General features: G+C 48.0%; 1 protein-coding gene across 1 annotated transcript; it reads right to left on the bottom strand.

Moving 5' to 3' along the window:
• Positions 1-327: 327 nt before the first annotated feature.
• Positions 328-25,686, bottom strand: nalf1a (NALCN channel auxiliary factor 1a). The gene is made up of 3 exons (XM_056588408.1): positions 24,979-25,686; positions 5,225-5,396; positions 328-644 (listed from the first exon to the last, which is right to left on the bottom strand). Exons 1-3 carry the CDS (start codon positions 25,684-25,686, stop codon positions 328-330), a joined length of 1,197 nt encoding a protein of 398 aa, XP_056444383.1.
• Between the last annotated feature and the right edge of the window lie 1,395 nt (positions 25,687-27,081).

The following is a 27,081-nucleotide window of genomic DNA, read 5'->3' as shown; positions in this document are numbered from 1 at the left end:
AAACTATGAGCAGGTTTGTTTGTTTTTTTGTCTCTCCCTCCCCGAAGTAGCAAGGGCCAGAGTTTCTTTAAGCGGGGGCGGATACTCCTGGGTGCCTTTGGGGGGGGGGGGGGAGAACCCCCTAAGGAGGGTGGGGGTGGGGGAGGGGGGAGTCCCTCCCACACCCATCGGGTCCATCGTGGGCCAACCCCCCCCCCCCCCCCCCCCTCCCCCCCACACACACACAACGTGGTACGCCGTAAAGGGGAGTGGCTCCCCGGTGAAACGACATCATGAGACACACCCAAGTCTTTTAATCTGATTCACCCTCCCCCCCCCCCCCCCCGGTCACTCCTCGCTGGGGGCCGTCTCCTCGGGCGCGGCGGCCGACCAGGCGCCCCAGGAGGTGCAGTCGGAGACGGACATGGCGATGGCCGTGTGGAGCAGGACCAGCGCCAGCAGGCAGATCTTCAGCTGGCGCCCGTGGCAGAGTCTGTCGCCGGCGGCGGCGCCGGTGGCGCCCGCGGTGGCGCCGGGGGGCGGCTGGCAGGGGGCAGTCCTTTTTTTTAGGGTCCCGCCCGACGGCCGGTCCGTCTGCGCGTCCCACCGGACGTCGCAGCACTCGGCGTCGCGCTCCGGCGTCGACGGACGTTCGCCCAGGAGCCCTGCGGAGGGGGGGGGGGGGGGGGGGGGGGGGGGGGGGGACAAAACACACGCAGAGGAGGAAGGTAAGGAGACCTGAGTGGTGGACCGTCACCTCTACATAGAGCGGGTTGGCTGGTAACCTGAAGGTTGTTGGTTCGATCCCCGGCTCCTCCTAGCTGAGTGTCGAGGTGTCCTTGAGCAAGGCACCTAACCCTGACTGTTAGCTCCCGACGCGCTGGCTGTCGCCTTGCATGGTTGACTCCGCCGTCGGTGCGTGAATGGTGAATGTGAGGCAATATTGTAAAGCGCTTTGGGTGGCCAATGGTTAGAAAAAGCGCTATATAAATGCAGTCCATTTACATTTATTTACATTTAAATTATGGCACCCATTGCACTCCTGATCATATACAAATAAGGATTGAATCTAGTTGGAGACGTACAAATGACGTACTTGAGTTTGGTGTGTGTTGGGCTGGTGTGGGGGGTGATCTCTGGCTACCCAGAATGCAATAGTACCTGGCCGGAACGCAAGCTCTAGTAGAAATCTTGGTAGCTGTGCTTGGTGCACTTATAGAATATATTTTGTCTGGGGGTTTTGGCTCTTTAAATGTTAGTTTACACCAGGCTGTGGTTCATGTGGTGTGAAATGATTGCGGTTATTGATCTGTTGGTGGGGCTCAGAGGTGCGGAGGTTAAAATACTTCCTGCCCTCACTAGATGAAGTGACGTGCATTCGAGACCTAAGGGTCCAGGAGGTTTCGACCACCAGGGGACAGCAAAATCACAAACGTGGCCTGGCTAGTTCATTGTCCAGAACATTGGGACATTCCTATATCTGAAGGTTTCAAATTATTCCAACAATGTTTGTTGTTGGTCTAGATATGGAATGGTGAACGGAAGATTATTTTCTCAACAGCTCTTTGTCCGCAGATTTGTCAAAAAAGGTCAGGAAGGAAGCCAATTTTTAGATAATATTAAACTGAAGTTGTCGACATCCTCTGGATGATTTTCGCATCTCATTGAATTTGACATGACTAAAATATAAGCTTTTCTCCAATTATGAGATGTAGCATATTGCAACACTGATATTGTTTACAAATTCCCCATATCTTTGCAATAACATTTCAGCCAAAGAAGCTCTTAGTCGGAGGTGTAACATCGATATTGTGTAAAATCCCCTCGATTATCACATCGAAAATCTGCATCTGTGAGGTTTCAGAGGTGATGTGGCAGGTCTGTCCTGAAAGTGAAGCATCAACCATGTTCACATCAATATCAGGAAGACAAACAAGGACAAAATAACTAGATTTGATGACACTTTGGTAAGGTCACATTTCTCAAGTTAACTTAAGAAATTATTTGATTAAGAATAGAAAGAATATAATCAGTTCTGTGTTGCAGTGTTTTCGATTTTTTTCAACACACTATAAGGAGAATGTACTCCTCTCTGTATCCTTTTTTCATTTTCTGCTATTGTTATGGAATTGCAATGTGGACGATTTCAGATTGCTCTGTGCCTTTCGGTATGTTGGGAATCACATTTCGATTAGTTTTGACAATGTATTACTGCCTACACTCACCTGTTCCCCAAACTGACCACTAGATGTCGTCAGGATGTAAAGATAGGAACATACCGGGAAGAAATCGAATAATGACAGGGCAAAGTGAGGGAAAAATCACTATGAAAGATATTAGCGATACATCATAGCATTTCAGCACAATTTCCAAGCCATATATTGGCGATCAAATAACGATAATAATACATTTTAAAAGCACACAGTAGTGAGAAGCCTAGCCTCACTCTTCATATATATCCACCTTTAACGTCAGGCACCAATATTGCTAATATTTGTCGTACTGCTAGCGATGTTCTATTGTTGATGTCATTTAAAACAATGGCCTCATTTCTGTAGCAGGCAAGATGAGCCTAACAGGAAGTGGGGGCTGCAGTAACATCCTGTCAGGTCTTCCGCTACTGCGCTGGACATTTGCATGAATTAGCATAATTTCTAAATAAAATATTAGCTCCTATGTTGCAATGGCTATTGTGTTGCATACTTATCATGTTCCATATTTTATGGATATATTGTATTTAATATATATATTATATATTAAATGAAGTCGGATTGACTTCCGTCCAATTTCAATTCCTAGTGACCATCGTGAGAAGTAATTGCACGAGTAGATGTAGTTGAAACATTAGCAGTGTCAAAAGGCCTAGAGCAGTAACAGTAGTAGTGTTAGCAGGCCTAGAGCAGTAGTAGTAGTAGTAGTAGTAGTAGTAGGGACAAGTAGCAGTAGTAGTAGTAGTAGGAACAAGTAGCAGTAGTAGTAGGGACAAGTAGCAGCAGTAGTAGGCCATAGTAAAAGTTGTAGTAGTAGTAGGACCGAGTAACAGTAGAAGTGTTAGTAAGCCTAAAGCAGAAACAGTAGTAGTGAGAACTTTTAGCAGTAGTAGTAGTAGTAGGGCCTAGTAATAGTAGTACTCATAGTAGTATGAACAGGGGGTTGTAGCAGTAGTAGTATGGCCTGTTAGTAGTAGTAGTATTAACAGGGCCTAGTAGCAGTAGTACTCGTAGCAGCAGTAGGAGTAGTACTAACAGGGCCTAGTAGCAATAGTACTTGTAGCAGTAGTAGAAGTCGTATTAACGGCATAGTAGTAGTAGTAGTATTAATATTAGTAGGGCCTATTAGTATCAGTAGTAGTATTAATATTAGTAGGGCCTAGTAGTAGTAGTAATATTAGTAGGGCCAAGTAGTAGTATTAATATTAGTAGGGCCTAGTAGTAGTAGTAATATTAGTAGGGCCAAGTAGTAGTATTAATATTAGTAGGGCCAAGTAGTAGTATTAATATTAGTAGGGCCTAGTAGTAATAGTAATATTAGTAGGGCCTAGTAGTAATAGTAATATTAGTAGGGCCAAGTAGTAGTATTAATATTAGTAGGGCCTAGTAGTAATAGTAATATTAGTAGGGCCTAGTAGTAGTAGTAATATTAGTAGGGCCAAGTAGTAGTATCAATATTAGTAGGGCCTAGTAGTAATAGTAATATTAGTAGGGCCTAGTAATAATAGTAATATTAGTAGGGCCTAGTAATAGCAGTAATATTAGTAGGGCCTAGTAGTAATAGTAATATTAGTAGGGCCAAGTAGTAGTATTAATATTAGTAGGTCCTAGTAGTAATAGTAATATTAGTAGGGCCTAGTAATAGCAGTAATATTAGTAGGGCCTATTAGTAGTATTAATATTAGTAGGGCCTAGTAGTAGTAGTCATTTTAGTAGGGCCTAGTAGTAGTAGTAATATTAGTAGGGCCTAGTAATAGCAGTAATATTAGTAGGGCCTATTAGTAGTATTAATATTAGTAGGGCCTAGTAATAATAGTAATGTTAGTAGGGCCTAGTAGTAGTAGTAATGTTAGTAGGGCCTAGTAGTAGTAGTAATGTTAGTAGGGCCTAGTAGTAGTATTAATATTAGTAGGGCCTAGTAGTAATAGTAATATTAGTAGGGCCTAGTAATAGCAGTAATATTAGTAGGGCCTATTAGTAGTATTAATATTAGTAGGGCCTAGTAGTAGTCATTTTAGTAGGGCCTAGTAGTAGTAGTAATGTTAGTAGGGCCTAGTAGTAGTAGTAGTAATGTTAGTAGGGCCTAGTAGTAGTAGTAATGTTAGTAGGGCCTAGTAGTAGTAGTAATGTTAGTAGGGCCTAGTAGTAGTAATGTTAGTAGGGCCTAGTAGTAGTAGTAGTGATGTTAGTAGGGCCTAGTAGTAGTAGTAATGTTAGTAGGGCCTAGTAGTAATAGTAATATTAGTAGGGCCTAGTAGTAGTATTAATATTAGTAGGGCCAAGTAGTAGTATTAATATTAGTAGGGCCTAGTAGTAATAGTAATATTAGTAGGGCCAAGTAGTAGTATTAATATTAGTAGGGCCTAGTAGTAGTATTCATATTAGTAGGGCCTAGTAATAGCAGTAATATTAGTAGGGCCTATTAGTAGTATTAATATTAGTAGGGCCTAGTAGTAGTAGTCATTTTAGTAGGGCCTAGTAGTAGTAGTGTTAGTAGGGCCTAGTAGTAGTAGTAATGTTAGTAGGGCCTAGTAGTAGTAGTGATGTTAGTAGGGCCAAGTAGTAGTATTAATATTAGTAGGGCCTAGTAGTAATAGTAATATTAGTAGGGCCAAGTAGTAGTAGTGATGTTAGTAGGGCCTAGTAGTAGTAGTAATGTTAGTAGGGCCTAGTAGTAGTATTGATGTTAGTAGGGCCTAGTAGTAGTAGTGATGTTAGTAGGGCCTAGTAGTAGTAGTAATGTTAGTAGGGCCTAGTAGTAGTAGTAATTTTAGTAAGGCCTAGTAGCATTAGTGGTATTAGTAGGGCTTGGTAGCAGTAGCATTAGCATTTAAGCAGCAGGGGTAACAGTGGTCATACTGTAAGAACACACTAGCAATAAGTAGCAGTCGTAGTTAGCAGCAGCTGGGGCGAATATTGCTTTGCTAATGATTGGCGATATGCTGTGTGGTTGTGTTTGTGTACGTGTTTGTGTGCGTGTGTGTGTGTGTGTGTGTGTGTGTGTGCGTGCGTGCGGGTGGGTGAGCGCGTGCGACCTGTGCAGATGAAGCTGGGACTGCCCCCGTGGATGAGGTCGTCGTTGTCGGGCAGGATGAAGGGACAGCTCTGCTGCACCTCCAGGCAGTACTGGTGGCAGGGGACCCGACGGGCACACGAGCCCTGTGTGGTGGGGAAGTACTGGGCACACAGCCAGGGCTTGTAGGCCACCTGGGAGGGGGGGAGGGAGAGAGGGGTGAGGGTGGTGGGGGGAGAACAGGGGGGAGAGAACCAAGGGGGGTAGGGAGGGGTTGGGGGTGAGGGGTGGGCGGGGTGAGGTGGAGAGAGGGGTTAGAGGTGGTGGAGCGGGGAGGGGGGAGGGAGAGGGGGGAGAGGTGAGGAGAGGAGAGATGAGGAGAGGAGAGATGAGGAGGGGGAGGAGAGATGAGGAGGGGGAAGGAGAGATGAGGAGGGGAAGGAGAGATGAGGAGGGGGAAGGAGAGATGAGGAGGGGGAGATGAGGAGGGGAAGGAGAGATGAGGAGGAGAGAGGGGGGGAGGATGAGGAGGGGGAAGGAGAGATGAGGAGGGGAAGGAGAGATGAGGAGGGGGAAGGAGAGATGAGGAGGGGGAGGAGAGATGAGGAGAGGGAAGGAGGGAGAGATGAGGAGGGGGAAGGAGAGAGAAGGAGAATGAGGAGAGAGAAGGAGAGATTAGGAGAGGAGAGATGAGATGAGGAGGGGGAATGAGAGATAAGGAGAGGGAACAAGAGATGAGGAGGGGGAAGGAGAGTTGAGGAGAGCAGAGATGAGGATGGGGAAGGAGAGAAGAGGAGACGATGAGGAGAGAGATGAGGAGAGGGGAGGAGAGAACAGGTTACAGGATAGGAGTTCCTGAAGAGTCCTATTTCAGAGGAAATAAAATATTATTTTCTAACCCTGTTATTGACAGATGCTCTTTAAAGGGCTCACTTGGTCCTCACACACAGACACACACGCAGACACACACACCACCAGTCCACTGATACTTTATGTCACACATTCACACATCATTGGTCCCTGTCCCGCAGATCCACGTAGTTTAACTAACCTCCCATTGCGATTTCTTAAACACATTCATTATAAGTATATATATATATATATATATATATATACTGTAAATATATCTGTAGTAGATAGGACGATTTCAAACTGGGATGGAAAGGTTACCCCCGGCAGTGATAAAAGGCCAGATTACGGAGCTTCTATTCGCTGTCTGTTCTCTTAAACCTGTCCTGCACTCTGTAACTTTTCAAATGCAGCTATTGACTCCATTAAGAAAATATCACAACTATACGATACAGCTATAGCGGTAGCTACAACACAAGCCTCTAGAAAATGATACAGCTATGCCGATAGCTACAACCCAAGCCTCTAGAGAAAGATATAGCTATAGAGGTAGCTACAACTCAAGCCTCTAGAAGCTGCTTATATGAAAACTTGCAGACTGCAAGTTTAAGGCCTTCATATGAGAATTTGCAGGCAAAGAACAGACCCACTCATATTGCTTGTGAGAAGCTATAGTAGGACTAAAAAATACTGCACATCAAGGTTTCAAGCTACCTGTTAGAATTATTTAGTACGTTTACAAAATGAGAAAAAAATAAGCTTAATTTATTCTTGTTTCATTCGGTTGAGCCGCAGGCTGAAAGTGTGTTTGTTTTCTGAAACGCCCGTGTTCTAGAGGGGAATCAACTAGCTGGAAAAACCCTCATTGTTTCTCCATGGAACCCCGACTGATCCCCAGAAACCCCCCTCAGTTTAAAGATTGATTAGGCGTGGAGGCCACAGAAAGGAAGAACACCATCGACCTGAACAAGACTGGGCGGGGGGGTACCTGCAGAGAAACACACGAGAGCTGAGAAGGATCAGGTAGCATGTTGCCGCGGACGACGAACAGAGCTATCCCGCTTCCGATCTAGCAAGCCGACCAAACCAACAAACACGACGCACTTGAGAGCGAGCCCAAACTCAAACTCACCACTTATATACCGAAGACCAAAAAAAAGTCTGACAAATGAAACTCCCAACAATCCCTGACCGCACTGCCGGCATCCCAGGTCGTAGGATTAAAACGAGTTTTGAGCGTACTGCAGCACCGCGAAAGGCACTAAAGCTCACTGAAGCACAAATAGCTGTAACTGAAGTTGAGGGGGGCGTAATAGTGTAGTGATTAAGGTGTTTGAATCCCAGTGGAAGCCTCCTGCGTTCCTGCCCCAAACGCCCGCAGTCGACCTTCAGCCTGACCTGTAGGACTCAACGGACGGGGCGGTGGGGGTCAGGATGGGGATGGAAGAGTCTGCGGCGGAAGCTTCTGTAGCTCGACTTCTGAAACGAAACCACCCAAACAAACGTCCCCTGCCTCTCTGCCCCCTCCCTCCTTACGTTTCTCCACCTTTGTGAGGCGTTGCATTCACACACCTGTGATTGACAGACTGGATGGATTCCCCGAGCCAATCAGGGAGGAGAGGCCCTGATTGAAATGAGCCTTTGTTTACATTCGTTGCAGGCGCACTCACACTAACTGCCCTTTGGCAGAATCGGTTCAAGGAAGTCATTTTGACAGACGATACTGGTAACAGATGTTTCAGTGAGGCCAGTAGAAGCAGTTACGACCGTTCAATCAACCAGAGCAGGGTTATCCTTCAACACGTTTACACAACAATTCTGCATTGCTACAGTAGTGACCTGTCATTGGCCCGGGTCCATTTTGGCTTCCTCTCACTGGGCCGGCTGGCTGGCTGCCTCCAGATGTTTAGCTGTGCAGTCAAACTGACTTTAAGTTGTGCACGACAATGCAGAAACCCACCCAGACACACTTCATAGTTTGAGTCCTAGGTGCAGCTGGGTCGTGCTGATCCGCGCTCCCCAGGTGCACTTTGATGCAGAAAGACGAGAACATACTTCAGGAGGGGTTACTGCTACTTACTGTGTGGCACCACAGCTTATTGTGTAGCGGTAAAGCCTTATTCATAATCATAATCATCAGTTCAACCCCTCTGTGTGTGTGTGTTGGCCGTGGGCAAGGCAAAATCGCATCTCTATTAATGATCCGCATTTTGTATCGCAATCGACACGTTGAACCTCAGCTGAAACCGCTTATTGTTGTGTTTGGTGTCGTTCAAAGGCCCCCCCCCCCCCCCGGTACAGGGAGAGTGCGGCTGTGGGCGTGGAGCTCAGGGACCAAGGAACAAGGTGAGCGCTGAGGTCAAAACACTGTCTTACTGGATGCAGCCGCACCATCCATCACCCGGGGATGCACGTTCGACCGGCTCTTCCCGCTAACACGCCAGCAGCTCCCTCGGGGGACGGGGACACAGTGCAGCAGTATTGTGGTTAAAGTGTCCCGACTCCCAGCCTAGAGCCTCCCGGCACCGTGTTCGATGCCCACGTACCGAGCACATGCTCTACGATGACACGCTCGTGCCTGTAACTGGCTTTGCGTAGAAGCGTCTACTGAGCGGCCGATAGTGTCTGAAGGCTTCGCCGTGGTTCCACGTCGACGCAACACAATGGCCGAGCAGACGCTTTCGACGCAGTCGTGAGCCTGTTGTGGTTCTGCGTCAGCGGACCAATCACAGACCTTGCTGCTGCGTCGCCCTCGACACATGGGTACACTTTTTGGGGGGCACACGTCAGGCCCTCGCGTTGGACACAAGGAGGGTCCGCAAGGACGTAATGGGTCCCTCGCAGTTACGTCAACATGGAACCGTAACCAAGCCTTAAATGAGAGCCACACGAGGGGACAGCAGTGCAACGTGCACGTACGTAGGTAGGGGCAAGGACCTCACAGCCAAACAGTTTATAGTGTGGAATGGTTTTTAAAATTACATTTCGATCAGGTGATATAAGTATAACTGAAACAAAGCAACACTTCTCCTGCCACAGTAGAGCTTTTGCGAGTGCAGCGAGCGGCTATCGCGAGTGACGTACTGTCCATACAATAACAACACATCATGGAGGTTTATCTAAATGAGCAGGTGGCAGTAGGGGCCCACTATCCAATCAAACCCTCGATGATCCAATCACAGCCCTCCTAACATGCTTTGCCCCGACGCTTTACTAAACCAAGAAATGATTGCCATCTTCAACCACAACAAAAAGGAGAGCTTGCTGTAAATAGCATTAATATTGACCTAAAAAACAATTCCACCATTTTGTTTATCGCGATATGGCACGTGGCGTACTCGCATTATATCAAGGAAACGACAGAACCACTACGCCTTACAACCGACTGAAATGTTCAGGCTGAGACTTTCAGCGCCAGTGTGTGTGTGTGTGTGTGTGGCCTAGCCTGTGTGTGTGTGTGTGTGTGTGTGTGTGTGTGTGTGTATGTGTGTGTGTGTGTGTGTGTGGTGTGTGTGTGTGTGTGTGTGTGGTGTGTGTGTGTGTGGTGTGTTGTGTGTATGGCCTCACCTGTTTGTGTGTGTGAGTGTGGCCTAACCTGTGTGTGTATGTGTGGCTAGCCTGTGTGTGTGTGTGGTGTGTGTGTGTGGTGTGGTGTGTGTGTGTGGTGTGTGTGTGTGTGTGTGTGTGTGTGTGTGTGTGTGTGTGTGTGTGTGTGTGTGTGTGTGAGTGAGTGATGTGGACAAATACATGGAGTGCTGTTTGATTGGCAGTGATTTGTAATAAAAGTGTTGCCAGGGGTGAGGTAATCGGTGAGGGAAGCCTCGGCCTTCAGAGGGGAACCGGAGACAATCCCAGTCAGCCCAGACAGGAAATCTGGGTCCGCCTGAAGATCTGTGTGTGTTTGCGTGTGTGCTTGGCAGTTGCCAAGGTAACAGCTTTTTCTGCTTTTCATTAGAGCTCAATGGGTAGGCTTCTTTTCTCTCTCTCTCTCTCTCTCTCTCTCTCTCTCTCTCTCTCTCTCTCTCTCTCTCTCTCTCTCTCTCTCCCTCGCCTCTCTCTCTCTGTTTCTCTCTATCTCTTTCTCTCTCGCTCTCTCTCCATCGCCCTCTCTCTCTCTTCGTCGTTGCATATTGGTGTGAGTGTGTCAGTGTGTTCGTCTCTTCATGCGTCGTTCATCTGCATGCGTCCGGTGTTTTGCATGCACATATACAGTGTGTGGGTGTGAATGTGACTGTACTTATGCATGTGTTTGCGCGTGTGTGTGTGTGAAATAGATACTTGATTCATCCCAGTGGAAATGGAGGAACATGTGTGTGCACGCAAAAACAGGCGCGTGTGTGTGCGTCAGTGCACGTGCGTCAGTGCACGTGCAGGCGCGCCCGCGAGGCGAGGGGATGGCATGAGAGCAGATTGAGTTAGCCAGGAAGCAGACCTGCAGTCTGATTTGATCAGCATAATGTGTGATCACTGGAAACCAAGAAGAACCTCCATCACCATGACACTTAGGCCACTTCAAACAATACCTGCAGCCTGCGCAGGGCTGGGGACGCTCTGCACACTGGCTGCTGGCTGACTGTTGACTGGCTGTTGGCTGACTGTTAGCTGACTGGGGACGCTCTGCGCACTGGCTGCTGGCTGACTGTTGACCGGCTGTTGGCTGACTGTTAGCTGACTGTCGACTGGCTGTTAGCTGACTGTAGGCTGACTGTTAGCTGACTGGGGCCGCTCTGCACACTGGCTGCTGGCTGACTGTTGACTGGCTGTTGGCTGACTGTTAGCTGACTGTAGGCTGACTGTTAGCTGACTGGGCCCGCTCTGCACACTGGCTGCTGGCTGACTGTTGGCTGACTGGGGACGCTCTGCACACTGGCTGCTGGCTGACTGTTCACTGACTGTTAGCTGACTGTTGGCTGACTGTTAGCTGACTGTTGGCTGTCTGTTGGCTGACTGCAGGCTGACTATTGGCTGACTGTTAACTGGCTGTTGCCTGACTATTGGCTAACTGTAGGCTGGCTGTTGGCTGACTGATGACTGGCTGTTGGATGACTGTAGGTTGGCTATTGGTTGACTGACTGTTAACTTGGTGTTGGCTGGCTGTTAACTGGCTGTTGCCTGACTTGCCTCATTATGTCCTCCGTTACATTACCAAGGGATTTTATCATCTATATCGTCTCTTTTTGTCCTCCTTTAAACTAACCCCATAGGGAAAAAAATGACACATAGTTTGAAACCCGGGCCGTGTGGCAAACACACACGCACACAGGCATGCACACACGCATGCACACACGCACACACACACACACACACTCTCGCACACACACAGCTGTTTCCACAAGGACAGGATGAGACAGATGTGGCTCCACACCAAAACAACCAAACACAACAACTTCCCTGAATCACTTGAAGACAGGTTTTTTTTAAACGTCATTAAATGCTTTCTACGCCCAACGTGAGTCGGGGCGAACACACGCGGAGGGGGGGCTGTGTGTGTCCCAGGTAGCAGGCGTCTGGGAAAGCCATCTTACTGTGGGAGGACGGGGATTGAACCCCGAACCTTCTGGCTGGGAATTAAACACACCACCAGACACTCGACTACGCCCATTAATCCCTGAAACCGAACACTGCCTCCAAAAGCGTTCCAGCCCGTGTTTTACCTCAAACAAAAGATGACATCGCTCCGCTGTGGGTGATAAAAGGTGTTGCATTTATTTTTGTCCAGAATCTGGGAATAAAATATCTGTAATGACCACCATAACTGGAAAAATACATGTAACTGTAATACTACCATGTCGTTATCATCATTAGGTATTCACAGAGTATTATTCGTAGTATTGTTCGAGGGTTTATATATTATTATATTGGATTGGTAATGCCTACATCTCAGGGGTTGACTCGTTATAATAATTACAACCATTATATGAAGAGTGCTGCTAATGTTGTACGGCTATAAGTTGGGTTGTCCCTTCAAAAAAAGACAGTATACTACCAGTAACAGTGTACTACTAGTAAACGCAGAAGAGATACAATATGACGTGAAACTGTTCAATATGGCCGTCAACAAGAGCTATTTGAAAAACCACTCCAGCCCCGACGTGGGCCGTGACCACAGCCACAGAGAGCACCGGAGCAGACAGCTCCATGCATAACTGTCACCCCTGAAGGACTCCGGACTCTCCTCACGGGGCAGCATCCGAAGACGGCTCTATTTTTGCATGGCCTGCCATGAAATGAAGCAAGGCTTCCCCCCCCCACTTGAGTTTATGAATCGGTTGGACCTTGACCTCGCTCTGTCGTTGACGCTTTGCGCACCACTTCAAAAGAGGGGGAAGGTGTTGGAGGATAGGATAATAGGTCAGAGGCGTGCAGTGGGTCAGTGTGTTGAGGGATCGGGTCAACGGGGAAGTCAGGCCCGACGTGTTCACCAGGTCGGGTTGCATTGCAAACGATACTTGAATGTGTGTGATGTATTCGATTTTGCCATTTATATGCTGAACATTAAGGAGCAGGTACAGTGGTAAGAACGGTGATGACTGTGTTCTGTGTTCTGGGTCTCAGCTGGTTGAACCACAGCATGTCTCATGGGCACATGGCATGGAACAACAGGGAACAGCATAGAGTGGATAACTTGAAGCTACATTAGCAGCTAAGCTCACAGCAGTAAGCTATGGGTGAATGCTATGCTGATGGGGCAGGATGATGGGGCAGGATGGCCTCACCCCGTAACCTGGTCCTTAATTATCTGAATCTGATTTCACTATAAGTCACTTTGGATATGTGTCTAAACAGAGTCCAATAATAACACGAATAGAAAGAAGACGATTATGAATATTCTGCTATTAGAAATCACATACGCGCGTGCACACACCACCACACAGAAAAACGTAAACAAACACACACACGTACCCCTCCCCGTATCCCCCCCCACACACACACACACACACACACACACACACACAACACACCCCCACCACACACAACACACACACACACACACACACACACACACACACACACACACACACACACACACACACACACATTAGGGCTGGGCGATTAATCCAATTTTGACCACAAATTTGATTTTAGCGTAAAACGATCACAAAATGAATATAATCGAATTTCCAATTATTATTTTTTTTTTTATTAAATGTTTGATAGAAAGTGCAGCTGGACATTATTTTAGATTTGAACGTTTTCTTTTTGACCATTTTGTGTATATTTTTAAGGAGAAATTTCAAAGTTCTCAGTTACAAAGTGTATATTGGGAGAGACATACTGAATAAATACATCATGTTTTTAAACTCGTTTGAATAATCAAACGATAAATTCCAATATCGAGCAAAATAACGGTGATTATTTTTCCATAATCGAGCAGCCCTTACACACATACACACACATACTACGATCAAGTAAAAGAAGGAGAGGTTTGCAGTTCAACATCCCAGACACGGGAGTGAACCGTCACAACACACAACCCTACAACATTATTGCGTAGAAGAAGAAGCAGCAGCAGCTCTCCTATTAGGGCCATTAGCTCACCTGGGCTATATTCTCTGCCTTATTTGGACATAGAGCGCAAGGAGGGCTCCCTTGGCAACTACAACGTGCCCTTTCCTTTCTTCTTTTACCAATTCATGTTTTAACACTTTAAAAATAAAGATCTATTCTCGTTCATATTAGTCATCATCTCTCTCTCTCTCTCACTCGCTACCTCGCTCTCTCTTACTCTCTCTCTCCCCGGTCCCAGACATGTCCTCATAGGGCCAGGAATAGGTGCACCCCACTAATGGAGGACTCCCAGGTGATTACCACCTGGGTCCGGACTGGACGCTGTGGGATTAAGAGGGAAGTGGCCTCGTCAGGGGGCCTTATAGGCACTGTGCTGTGTTTGTGTTGTATTGCGGTGTTGTGCGAGTAAACAAGTTAGCGTCACCGCAACCTTTAAGGCAAACAATGATGATGTTGTTATCTTCACGGGTCATGTACCTCGGCATGCAAAAATATTTTATTGTTTACGTATGCGTGTATCTGTTTGTTACTGAGTGTGTGTGTATATATACAGTATATACATAGCGAGAGAGAGAGAGATATTTAAACTGCTGCAGAAAATGAAAACTCATGAAAACGTTCATGTGCATGTGAGGTATTTACAGTTAAAAATATCTTAAATCATAATATAATCAGAATAACACCTTGGTAAAATGGGTTCATGGGCTGTATTGCCACCCGTCTCTGCTAGTGCCTGCTAGAGTGAGAGCAGAGAACATTATCATGTGCATGCACATACACACAGACACACACAGTCACACACAGACGCACAAAGACGTACACAGACGCACACAGACACACAGGGTCACACACCAACACACATATAAATTCACTCTCTACTCGGAAAACGTCAGCATTAAAAGAGCACGGAGGTACGCACTGGCTGCTGTGCGAATCACAGCCCAGGGCTCTGCAGAAGAGGCCCTGTATCAGCGAATCACAACGCAGGGCTCTGCAGAAGAGGCCCTGTATCAGCGAATCACAACGCAGGGCTCTGCAGAAGAGGCTCTGTATCAGCGAATCACAACGCAGGGCTCTGCAGAAGAGGCCCTGTATCAGCGAATCACAACGCAGGGCTCTGCAGAAGAGGCCCTGTATCAGCGAATCACAACGCAGGGCTTTGCAGAAGAGGCCCCGGAGCAGCGAATCACAACGCAGGGCTCCGCCTATAGCAGCGAATCACAGCCCAGGGCTCTGCGGAAGAGGGCGGGGGGTCTGGGGGAACATCCCACCTCACTCCTACCCAAGGTTGGGGAGGGCAGGGAGCCCCCGTGGCCTGACGACCCCGGGCTATCGCTCGGCACTCGCGGAGCAGGTCGTTCAACGGCGGCGTGAATGACATTATTAGCCGGGAGTTAAGAATCAACTGGGATAAATGGATTTTAAATAAATGAGGGGCTCGGGATTAGGATTAGAGTTGAAGCTCTAATCGCTAATCGCTAATCGTTAACCGTGTTGATATTTAGCAGCCAGCCAAAGCCTCCTCTGGCCCCTCCTCTTCCACAGCAATGACTCAATCATTCATGTATTCATGTATTCATGTATGCATGTATTCATGTCGCTTGGGACCGGGGTGGAGGTCTGGTCAACCTCAGTGGTGTCACCACCCACTGGCATGAGCAGCTGTTAGTCGTGGTGGCCAAAGGCCCCCGATGATTGGCTATCGCCCGGACGATGTGTGGACCCATCCGCAGCAAACCGCCGAGATCTGATACACTGCAGTTTGACCAAATCGAATCGCTGATACGACGCGTGCGAGAAAGACCTCAGCATCCGGCAAATCTTGTAAAGCCCCCCCCCCCCGTCCATCTGCTTACATTTTATCAGGGAAGAAACACTTTATTCTTCGAACACGAAGGACAGAGGCATTCGAGTGCTCTACCCGGATAACGGCTTTCTTAGTAGTTCTGCAGCACCCTCCTATATATATACTGTATACATATATAAATGTCAATACAGTGTGGTCGATCAGGAAACACACAACCACCAGGGAATAACACTGCGCTGTCAAACGTTTCGATAGAGGCTGACGTCGGCAGACCCTTTGGCAGACGAGTGCAGGACAGCCAAGCTAGCTCTTAGCATCGAGTAGCTTAAGCCTCCCCACCCATAAGAGTGGCTTGAACGGGCGTTCATCATATCCAGTGTTTATTAACCGTACAATCCCATACAGTGGACCGCTGTACAGTCACTTTGAGCATGCTAACTCTGCGTTCAAACCCACTGTACTGATTCACACTTTCAGAACTTTCTTTTGAGTTCCAGGATCTCTCTTGTCTTTTGACGAGCGATGACCTGAGGGCTTATTATTATGAACCACCACTTTAGTCTGCAGGGTTCTATTCAAACGAAACAGGATCGGTGGCTCCTCTGTTCTTCAGTCATTTAGTTGTCACTTTTTTCTATGGCTTTCAACGGAACCGAAATAGAATGGATGTTAATTTTGCATGTCCTTAATAGGGATCCAGAAATGACATAACATTACATGGCTACACCCTGCAGAGTCACACTGCCTACTCTATGCTGTCTCCGCTAATATTATATTGTTCAATCATGCATAAATATATAATCCTCAGATATTACCATAAAATCTTTCAAAAGAGAGACTATTAAAAGCAATCCAATAGCATAACTTAAGCTGTAATGTAATCGCACTGTTGACCAAAATAATAATAATAAATAATGATGCGGTTGTCTTATTGCTGGTTTATCGCACAGCAGATAATGCACTTCCCTGCATAATGTACGGTAATAACGGATGATGTCACCAGTAATAGTGTTTAATGTGTGTGTATGTGTGAAGTGGACAAAATATTCTCTTCTCCTCTGCCGGAAAATATGTTTTGTGTGTGAAAACCACTTTGCCCTACCTGGTCAGGCTACCAATGATCAAAAAGCGATTGGGTTTTAAAATACAAAGGCCCTGGTGTATTATAGGCTCCCTATTTCACCACCAGGTTCTGTGTTTATTGGCCGTTACAAATCCATTTAGAAACTGAACCCTTTCTGACATCACAAGTTGGGGTGGTCGTAGTAGTTTAGTCCAATGCTGAGGGTTATTATGATCTTCTTATCGGGTTGACTCCCAGCACAAAGGTTCTTGGTTCAAATCTCTAGGCCTACAGTCCTATAGACATCCTTTGGATAATAGCGTAATACGTGAAAATGGAAATCAACAGAGGCTGTTTATGAAATGTACTGGAGTTACAATTGTGCACCCAGGAATAGTTCAACACCGGATTCTCATACCGTCCCAAGGGTCTGCATTCATTTTCCATAACGAGAAACCATCTCTGCCTTATAACAGTTCCAAATCAATGCACTGCACATCCAACATTAACATGTCCGCAAAAAACAACACGCTCAAAGCGCTTCAGAATATGAAATGTTTTTGCGGATTAAATTGATCAAAACGAATAATATTATTACGGATGAAAGTACTAATATGTAATCATTGATGGTAACTGGAGTATAAGCAGAATAAACTCAGTAAATAATGTGCTTCGCCACTGGTGAGCAGGACTTAACGTCATTATCCAAACACAGAACAGCGCGTTGCAGTTTATCCCCTCTATTTCCAGCACAACTTAATAAGTGCAGCTAGCCGCAGGTCGCAGTGCGCATTGACACATTGAGCGCCCTTTCTGCCACCTTTCCTCCGTAGTGCGGTCGGAGCTGAAACGAAGATAAACATGTCCTTTAGGACGGTGGACGCTGTTGCCCCACACCGTCAATACATCCACGGCGGGTGAACCTTCACATCATCCTCAATCATCCTAATGGTAGCGCGTGGAAGATTACGCCAGGTCTTCTCACTCACGGTGACCTTTAACCCCCGTTGGCATGCACCGCCAACACCCCGGGTGGCATGCGGAGGAGGTATGTCACGATGGGGATCATTATTATGCAAATGAGTTCTCAGGCGTGAGGGAGGGAGGGAGGGAGGGAGGGAGGGAGGACTCCTTCTTTCTAGGCGGTGAGGTGCCGGTTACAGAGAGGCTGTCAGACTGTCACTGGTTTGGTCAAAAACCAAACAGAGAAGATCAGAGACTCAGGGAGGACAGCAGTGTTTGGATTGAGGTGCGGTAAGACCGCTGCAGCGTGGGTTGAACCTGGCAGGCAGCGGACATCCACCGCTCTGCCCTGGAGCAGCACCAGCTCAGGGAGGGGGAGGGGCCTACTGTCCAACTGAGGGGGGAGGGGAGGAGCCTACTGTCCCACTGAGGGGGGAGGGGCCTACTGTCCCACTGAGGGGGGAGGGGAGAGGCCTACTGTCCCACTGAGGGGGAGGGGATGGGCCTACTGTCCCACTGAGGGGGGAGGGGAGGGGCCTACTGTCCCACTGAGGGGGGAGGGGAGGGGCCTACTGTCCCACTGAGGGGGGAGGGGAGGGGCCTACTGTCCCACTGAGGGGCCTACTGTCCCACTGAGGGGGAGGGGAGGGGCCTACTGTCCCACTGAGGGGGGAGGGGAGGGGCCTACTGTCCCACTGAGGGGGAGGGGAGGGGCCTACTGTCCCACTGAGAGGGAAGGGAGGGGTCTATTGTCCCACTGAGGGGGGAGGGGAGGGGCCTACTGTCCCACTGAGGGGGGAGTGGTGGGGAGGGGTGTGGCCTATGGTCATACTAAGGCCGGAGGCTGTGGAGGGGAGGGGCCTACTGTCCCAATGAGGCCGGAGGCTTTGGAGGGGTGTGGCCTATGGTCCCACTGAGGCCGGAGGCTGTAGAGGGGTGTGGCCTATGATCAGACGAGGCCGGAGGCTGTAGAGGGGTGTGGCCTATGGTCAGACGAGGCCGGAGGCTGTGGAGTGGTGTGGAGGGAAGGGGTGTTGCCTGCGGTTACACTGAGGCAGGAGGCGTAGCTCTAGCTAACAGTGGTGGGTAAAGAAAGAGAGGCGTGCTGGTTTGGCTGCTGCATGGTGCTAGCAGGGTACGTAGCTCTATAGCTCGCACTTCCTTCCTTCTATGTCCTGTGTGGTGGTTTCCTTCAGGGCAACATAGCATTGGCCTCAGGCTGTTTCTTTCCCAAGTACTTCCTACGTCATTAGCATGCTGTTCAGGTGCCCAGGAGGATTGGTGGGGTGGGGGCTATCCATTCACAGAGGAGGAGGGGTGAGGGGGAAGGTCAAGGTCACCTCGTTCCATCACACGTGAGTTCAGCATGATCAACGTGGGCGGCTGTGGGGTGGGGTGGGCCTACTTTTCATGCTAGTTAGTAGGGCTGGTTAAAAAAATCGATTTTATTGATTTTGGATAGATTCACACTTTAATAAACAATGCCTTAATGCAATTTGCTGTGATGGAATGTTGTAGTTCAAGTACACTTTCACTTGCAATTCCTTATTAATTTCAAAATTGCTTTAAAGAAGTTTAAAGAAAAAATAAAGTACATTTGTATTTTGTAACACAGTTACACAGCCATTTTTATTATTTAAGAGCAGATTGAATCGAACCTTATGAATCGAAATCTAATCGATTTAGGAAATTGGCCACGATACCCAGCCCTACTAGTTAGCATGCGCACACAGCCACGCTAGGGTAGGGTTAGCGTGGTCTAGCATGGGAGGCTTGTGCTAAGTGTGCATACACCAACGGATGATGATGTATCCAAGTTAGATGTACATTTCCCATTATAGAATTCCTGTCTAAAAGCTTTGCAAGTAGACAAAGGGATATACAGTGTATATTATATATATATATATATATATATATATATATATATATATATATACACATACATACAGTAGGCCTATATATACATGGACACTAGAGACTATATTAGAAAGCAAGCAGGCAGTGGTATATGCTAACAGGTCCTTGGAAATCTCGTTCACACTTCTCAACAATGTTCAGATATATCAGCAACGATTTAAGCCAACGCTCTTCTCAGGCTCACACAGCAGCTAGCTGCTCATTAATGGTAGCACTGCAAGGACTAGAACTGCATAGCGGTGGATTGATTGCATATTTATGCAAACCAAATATGACACATTCAGTGATAAGTAGAACTACTCAACATGTTCAACATGAAGCTGATGGGATGCAAAAAAAAATAAAAATTGTTACCACATAATAATATAAAAAACATTTTAAAGTACCTTAAGGGATTAAACTAAACTATGATTCAATGAAGCAGCTCAACGGTCTGCTAGCTTGCGCTACTACTAGCACTATTTGGTAGCTGATGATGTTGTTGTGGTCTTTAAATATCCAAGACACACACACACACGGACACACAGACACACACACACACACAAATACACACAAGCACAAACACAGAAACACAGAAACACACACACACACACACACACACACACACACACACACACACACACACACACACACACACACACACACACACACACACACATTGAATAGTAATTTATCTCTTTAAGGCTCCGACACCTTAAGGTTGCATTATGTAGCAATGTTAAATAGTAAAGTGTGACTGTGTTTATTGATATTGCTGCACGGGGAGTGGGGGTAACTGCAGCTTATTTAAAAGTGCTGACAGGACGAGGCGCTATGTGGACACACAGGTCAATCCAAGAAAGATACTTTGGGCTCCCTGGAGTGGTTTATCATTAAAGTATGGACTATGATCAAATGTTTTCATTTTTGGTACAGTTGCTAACAGTTATTGTGCTTGCAAGATGCTTTTAGGGGGTTTTGAGATTCGTCTCAAACATTTTTGGCAAGCTACTAATAAATGAAAGGATGTTTAAAAGTGCTAGTTCTTTTTACTATTAATGTTTGTATTTATCGTATCGAGTGGGTAATTCATAAAGTAAATAACTTAATGTTGGCCTTTGCTCGATTTTAATTATTAATGTCCAAATATTTCAAATAAATGTTTTTTGCTCCAGCTTGTCAGATTCTGCATTGTGTTCACATAGGATTACTCTATAATTGCATTAAGTCAGACAAAATGGTTATGAAATACTTTCTCTAGCTTTGTTAGGGCAGCCAAGCTAGCTAGCCATGAGCTTGGTTAGCATGACCACATCAACCAGAGTACATCATGCAATGTCCCTAGTAGCTAAAAGTAAAAATATCCCACTGAGCCTTCAAGAAGACGCAAAGACCACGACGAGCCTCGTATGAAGTTATTTTCCCACAGACATTTCGCACATGGGCAGTCTGTGTTTACGGCACACAGAGCAGTTCTCTCCCGATAAGGATCAGGTTTGGCCCATATAATCGTACAGACGGTTGGCTCCGTGGCTGAGGGAGAGAGGGGTAGAGAGAGGTGCTTTTGATCTTTCGGGGGGGGGGGGATCAAAGCAGAGTTTCAAAAAGACGACCACCAACCACTCTCTGTCTGGCATCTGTGATGTCTCACCTCGGGAGGACAGGGGATTAACCCCGCCAACAAATGACGAACAACGGCGTTCTCCTTTTGAAAAAAGCGGACCCAACAAGGGTCCGCTCCGAGCTCGGAGCGGGATGAGTCAAAGATCTGACTCAGTCAGGGGTTTGTACAGAGAGGACACACAGGACCTGATACGGGCTGGGAGAGGGTCAGGGGTTGTAGCGTTATCAGTGCCTACCTTCACGCAATTTCCTGTCTCTAGTGGTGTGTTCCTGAATCCTCGAACGCCAGACTTCCGAGTCAAAAGTCGAAGATCTCCCAGCCTTCTTGCGGTATTTCTCGAAGGCACGCCCCCTTTTTCATCTTTCGAAAATCTGAGAGTAGGCCGAGACCAGTGATGACGCTCTCACCTAAATGGCTGCGCCCGTAAAGAGATTCTTTTTTTTTTGTATTTGTACCACGTAGGTCATTTTAATGTCGATTTTAAATGCTCTTGCACACTTGATTACATTGCTACTTTATTCAGGTCACCAATTTATACATTGCATGGTCTTGCTGTGCGTGCAATACAATGTAAAGTTGTGTTGTTTGTTTTCGGGCTGGTTTGCTAAAGAGGCTAATGTAGCTAACAATAAACAACGACTAGCCAATTTCATGCCACAATCACAAAGACGAACAGAAACGCTATGAATGCTCCGAGACCGGAAATGACGTCAAACGTGCAACTCGGAAGGCTGGCGTCCGAGGATTCAGGAACACACCATTACTTCCTATGAGCTTTGTACGCCAGTTAAATGTCCTCGTAGCCAGAAGGATACTAACATGGCATTGAGAAGAACAACAAAGACATGTAACAGTAACATGAAACAGGAAGGCATATCCTTCTATCGGATGTCCCGCCCACTCACTCTCTCTCTACTAAACCCATGTTACTTAATGTCCCGACTCCCGCCCCTGCTCTCTATCTACTAAACCCATGTAACTGCAAATCCTGCCCTCTCTCTCTCAAATCTCACAAATGTACTAATTGTAAGTCGCTTTGGATACTTAGCATCCGCTAAATGCCCTAAATGAAATCGGAAATGTCTAAACAGAGATGTAACTGAAATTCCTCCACCTCTCTCGCCAATAACGCACATTGGAAGCATCCCGATCCAGGCGTTCTGTGGTGAGATTAGGTGCGTCAGGGCACGAGGTCAGCTCCACCTGCCTGCTACTGAGTGTTACATATCAATGATGCTCCAACAAACCTGGTTCCGTGCAATATGTGGGGACCAAAGCATGGTTGGGGTTTGCCTTTGGTTTCCTCAACTGCGCTGTGACCATCCCAGGTATACATCGCTCTCCAGGGACACAGAGATTCACTGTCCTCCCAGTACAACCCCACTGACGACTATGTACAGAGTACACACAAATATTGCAGAGTCTCTCACTCCAGGCGTCCATTAACTAGACGAGGGATCAAGATCGGGGGTGAGTCCCACTTGCTCTCCTAACCTGCCCCGTCCAGCAGAGGGCCTGCCCTGTGATGGGTGGAGGGACAGTGAAGGGGGTCACTGGAAGGGGAAGTTAGCCACGCTGTCTCCAAGACCAGAGGCAGGCCACAGCTCAAATATAGCAAGCATCTCCTCATCACCCTCTCAGTTTGTTGTCTGGTCACATGCTGGTGCAGTCTGAGGCCTCTGGCTGGCCCTTTAGGACAACCGACCCTTTTCACAGAGGCCCTCGTCGTAGGACACACACAGGTTGTCACTCATTATGCTAACGATGGCACTCGTACGCAGGGTAGCAGACTACACTAGCGAAGATAAGTCTACGACTGGAGCCCTGGTGCATAAAGGAGCAGACCAGTAATTAGTGCCCGGGGGTAACAAGCAGTAACATTAACGATAGTGGAGTAAACACAGCCATAAGATGCGGAAGCTATTACACGTCTGAGGATTGGGGTTCAGGTCTCGTTCTGTGTTGAAGTTAATGGCTGGTAATGGATAGAGGTTTTCAGCAGGGCTCGAGGGTATAGATCAGATGTGTGCAGCACTGGTGTGTGTGGTCTCATTGCAAACACTACCCACTTAAGTTCAAGTTAGGACACACGGCTTTGAACGTGTGGGGAGGCTTTTAAGGATCATGGAACTACAACTGGGGTTTTTACATTGTGCAAAGTTTCATTGAAATCGCACCATGCTATTATAGGCTACTAGCGCTATTCAAGAGCTTGCATAGTAAAAAAACACACACACGCACTATTCTGGATGACCGATCGCCACAAAAGGGCAGATACACTGATCTTCCGTCAGAATAACTCCTAACCTAACACTTTATGGCTTCTTGCAGCACCACTGCATGCTTCCCCATGCGTTTTGCACTATGCTACTGTCATCTCCCCGGCTGTACAATGGTTGATAATATTTGTGAAATTTTCTTTGTTCTACATTCAATTTTCACAATATGAAGGTCTATACTAGTAATCAATTCGAAATATTGTTAGCTGCTGCTGCTGCTGAAGAAAGTAGCAACAGCTAACATAGTCAACATATTCGGAGAAAAATAAAGCAATTGATTGTTTGTCTTGATTTGAATATCCGTTATTATAAAATAACGGATAAGGGTGCCGTTGAAGTCCCATATCGATAAGCAGTCGATAGGGTAGTATCGATGATGAGTAGTACTTGCTTATGTTAATGATAACGTGGGTACGGTGAACGTTGGTACAAGTCGGGCCTACATATGTGTATCTCGCCTCAAAGAGCTCTGCCTTTGGCAGTAACATCAGGGCATCCAGAATAACACCAGCAGCACACGAGGCAGTGCTCCTGCAGTCGGTTTATGACCTCTAAAACCAAGCAATAAGAATGTGGCATCAACCCCCCAGCACGTCTCCGAGCAATTCTTAACGGCAGCGATCATGTATGATCCGACAGATGGCCTGGTTAGCATCATGTTTTAACACCTATCGGCTCGTCTTTGCCAGCGATTGGTGAATGGAGACCATCTGGGATTGGCCGAGGCTTCTGTGAATGGAGCGCCGGGTAGCGCCGCTCGACGCGCGCCCCGTGCACGAGCCGCCCTTCGGGAAACAGAACTGTCCCTGAAGAAAATCGGACGTTCAGAATCCCTTAGAAACCCACGTAGGCCCGCCATACGCGGGAAAAGTCAAACACACTTTCAGATGTGGAGTATTTTTGTAAAATGAGAAGGGGTTTGGGGCTTGGGGGGAGACTGGGATACACAGGCCTAGCTAGGCTACTGTAAATGGCTTCCTAATGGACCTAGTAAACATATCGCCGCGGAAGTAGTGCTCTAGCGAGGAAAAAGCAAACACACCGTTTCCGCCCCATTAGGCAGGGGGAAGCCACCTCTTCACCCTAATGAACGGCACTCGACGTGGAGTAGGCTCGCGACGATCAACACCTGGCGTGTATGCGACAGCGTCAGCGGCGCGCGTTCAACACTCGCGGGCAGGATGACGTGGGAGCGCAGCTCGGAAGTTGCTCGCAAACGATAGTATGAAGCCGTGGGGCTACTGCCTCGGCCGGGGGCTAACACAATCACATTTAAACGTCGGTCGACCCCCCCTGGTTTAATGGGGGCAAATTATAATCCCAATCCACACATCTAGGTGATCATTAGGTTATCGATTAGCTAATAGTGACTAAAGACTGCGAGTGAGCCTTCAATGTCAAAGACTACAAGCACAAAGAGCCAATAAAAATAGAGCTATTGAATGTGGATTTGAACAGCGGAAGCCCCCCTGTCTCTGCCCGTGCAGAACGGAGGAGTCGACCGGCCGGCCGCTCGTGTACTCCTGCAGCATTTCCACGCGAGCCCGGTGCGGGCCTCGAACCACACATAATTTGGAAATGAATGAACACGGAGGCCTTGCCTAGAACCGAGAGTCTCCTTGAATCTGTCATACCGTCTCCATGGTGACCGCGGGAGGAGAAGGAGGAGGAGGGTGAGGACCGTAGCTGCATCTATCTGGCCCAAATCAACAGATGGGTAGAATATTCCTGTGTTGTTGGGTTTTATGGGGTGTGGGGTGGAGGGGGTTGTTTTTGTTTCGCCTACCTTGCATTGTTCCATGCACGTCCTCACCGAGTACGCGTCCGTCTCGTACTTCTGAGTCATGAGCTCAAAGTCCTCGTACTTCTCCTGGGCGTGCTGGTCGTAGCGCTGGTACGCCTGGATGCACAGGCTGCACAGCGTCAGGTCGCCATCGCTCAGCGCGTCCGGGCTGCAGTTCAACTGGTCCGCACTCGTCGACCCGTAAAACAAATCCAATAGCGAGTAGGAGTTACAAAAGGAGAGATACAAATCACTCATATTTACAGGCGACGAGCCGCCGTCGGCCTCCGAGAGACCCTTGCACAAATGGTCGGCGTCCCCGAAAGTCACGCAGTCTTTGGAGAAACTGTCCTGTGGGCAAGTTTCGAGTCGCAACAAATGTTTGGTAGAATTTCCTATAAAAATAGCGTCTTCGCTTCCTCTGAGGCTGCTGTGTGCGGAGCGGGGTCGGGGGGGCGCGGGGCGGCCGGACGGGTAGGCCCCCGTTTCCTTGTTGGCGGAAAACTTATCGCGGGTCCTGGTCAGTTTGGCCTCGGCGCAGAACCACAGGTGATCGGAGAGCAGGATGGTGAGGAACAGGAGGGACGCCAAGGACAGTCGCCATCTCTGCGCCCTCTCGGAGTCGGTGAATGGCTTTTCGTTTTCGCGGGGCTCGAGCCAGATTTGGAAGCCGTCGTCTTGCTGCCAACACGTCCAAGCACCCCTGGTCATATTTTGGGAACGCGCTTCGCCGGCCGACTCCACCGTGGGGGATCCTCTGCCACAACAGTCATTGACGTGGGTTCACTTTTGTGTTTTTCTCCTCTTAAATAACACCGGCTGGTCGGTTGTCCTGGCTTACCTCCGCGTGCACTATCGGTAATTCCCATTAAACGGACGCGCCGGCGGAGGAATCAGACGCTGCGACCACGGGCCGCATTCTCCACGGCTCTCCGGTGAAGATGCTATTCTTTAGCAACATGTCTCGCCCCTTTGGCGCCTCCTCTCGCCTGTACCGTGTGCTCCTCGCCGCGCGACTTCCTCTGCGTAGCCTTCGAAGCCGCTTTATAAACCCTCGCGCGCGTTTACATTTTCCCGGGCTCCCGCCACGAAGGGACAAGGGCTCATATCCTGGCTCGACATGGTGAAATTAGCTCCCTGGCGTGGCTCAGTGGCCTAGGACCTTGTCTTTTTCATTCCACCACACCGTCATATCGCTCCGTTGTCAAGTTGCTCGCCGCCATGTTCGCCCCCGAGACGATGTTTGCAGGAGCTGCGTCGCGCGAGACATCTTCAGCGCCGCGGCCCCGCCATCCCTGACGCATCCGGAGAGCATGCGCTCGCGCTCGGCACGTGAGCCATGCGCGGCCGAATAGGCTGACACTGACACACACGCGCGCGCTGCAAATCTCCGCCTTCAGCTTTACAGGTTTATCTTATTTATTGACGTATTGACTGGAGGTATCAGCCCGCTTCTGATTACCTTTGGCCGATTACATTGTGCCACCCTCTCCTCTCTCTCGAATCCTCGTGCACAATATCACGAGCGCGCACATGCGTGCGTGCGCGCGCTCTCTCTTCCATACACACACAAACACATACACAGACTCACACACACATGCGCACGCACACACGAGCACACGAGGTTTTCAAAGCACGCGGGGTAGATGACAACGTGTTTTATCTGCGGTTGTTACATGAGACAACAGGCTAATCGTTCGTTTGTGGAATTCTAAAAATAAAAAATAGGGTACACTACGTGAATAATACAAATATATATACTAGACTGTTTTGGTGTGTGTGTATGTGTGTGTGTTTCCTGTCCCACCATTTGTTGTGCAGTGCCCCTTGTTTCATTTGTCCCCGTGTCCCACCGAGGGTTCAGACGCCGTCCCCCGGCGGGCCTGGAGCCGGTGGTGTGAGGAGCTCTCCGGGGTGCTGAATCTGCTCTCCTCGCGCGAGAGCCGCTCGGCGCCCATGCAGCCTAGAGGTCGTTTTTGCAAGGTCAGCACTTTTCCTTTTTACTCACGCTCGCTGCTGGATTATGGCGTGCATTGCCTGGGTTGAAACATTGGTTCAACACAAAACGACACGCAGAAAAAAGCAACAACAATAACTGGTCACTTA

This window comes from Gadus chalcogrammus, chromosome 4, assembly GCF_026213295.1.
Source record: "Gadus chalcogrammus isolate NIFS_2021 chromosome 4, NIFS_Gcha_1.0, whole genome shotgun sequence".
NCBI lineage: Eukaryota > Metazoa > Chordata > Actinopteri > Gadiformes > Gadidae > Gadus > Gadus chalcogrammus.
Note: the sequence above shows the minus strand (reverse complement) of the source record. Positions and strands in the feature narration are given on the sequence as shown.

What these genes read in the sequence shown, in the direction of transcription:
- nalf1a (XM_056588408.1), bottom strand. Translation starts at nt 25,686, where the DNA reads ATGACCAGGGGTGCTTGGACGTGTTGGCAGCAAGACGACGGCTTCCAA. An exon ending in CGTGCATGGAACAATGCAAG is followed by an intron (nt 5,397 to 24,978) that starts GTAGGCGAAACA and finishes CCCCCCTCCCAG; the next exon opens with GTGGCCTACAAGCCCTGGCT. An exon ending in TCCCAGCTTCATCTGCACAG is followed by an intron (nt 645 to 5,224) that starts GTCGCACGCGCT and finishes CCCCCTCCGCAG; the next exon opens with GGCTCCTGGGCGAACGTCCG.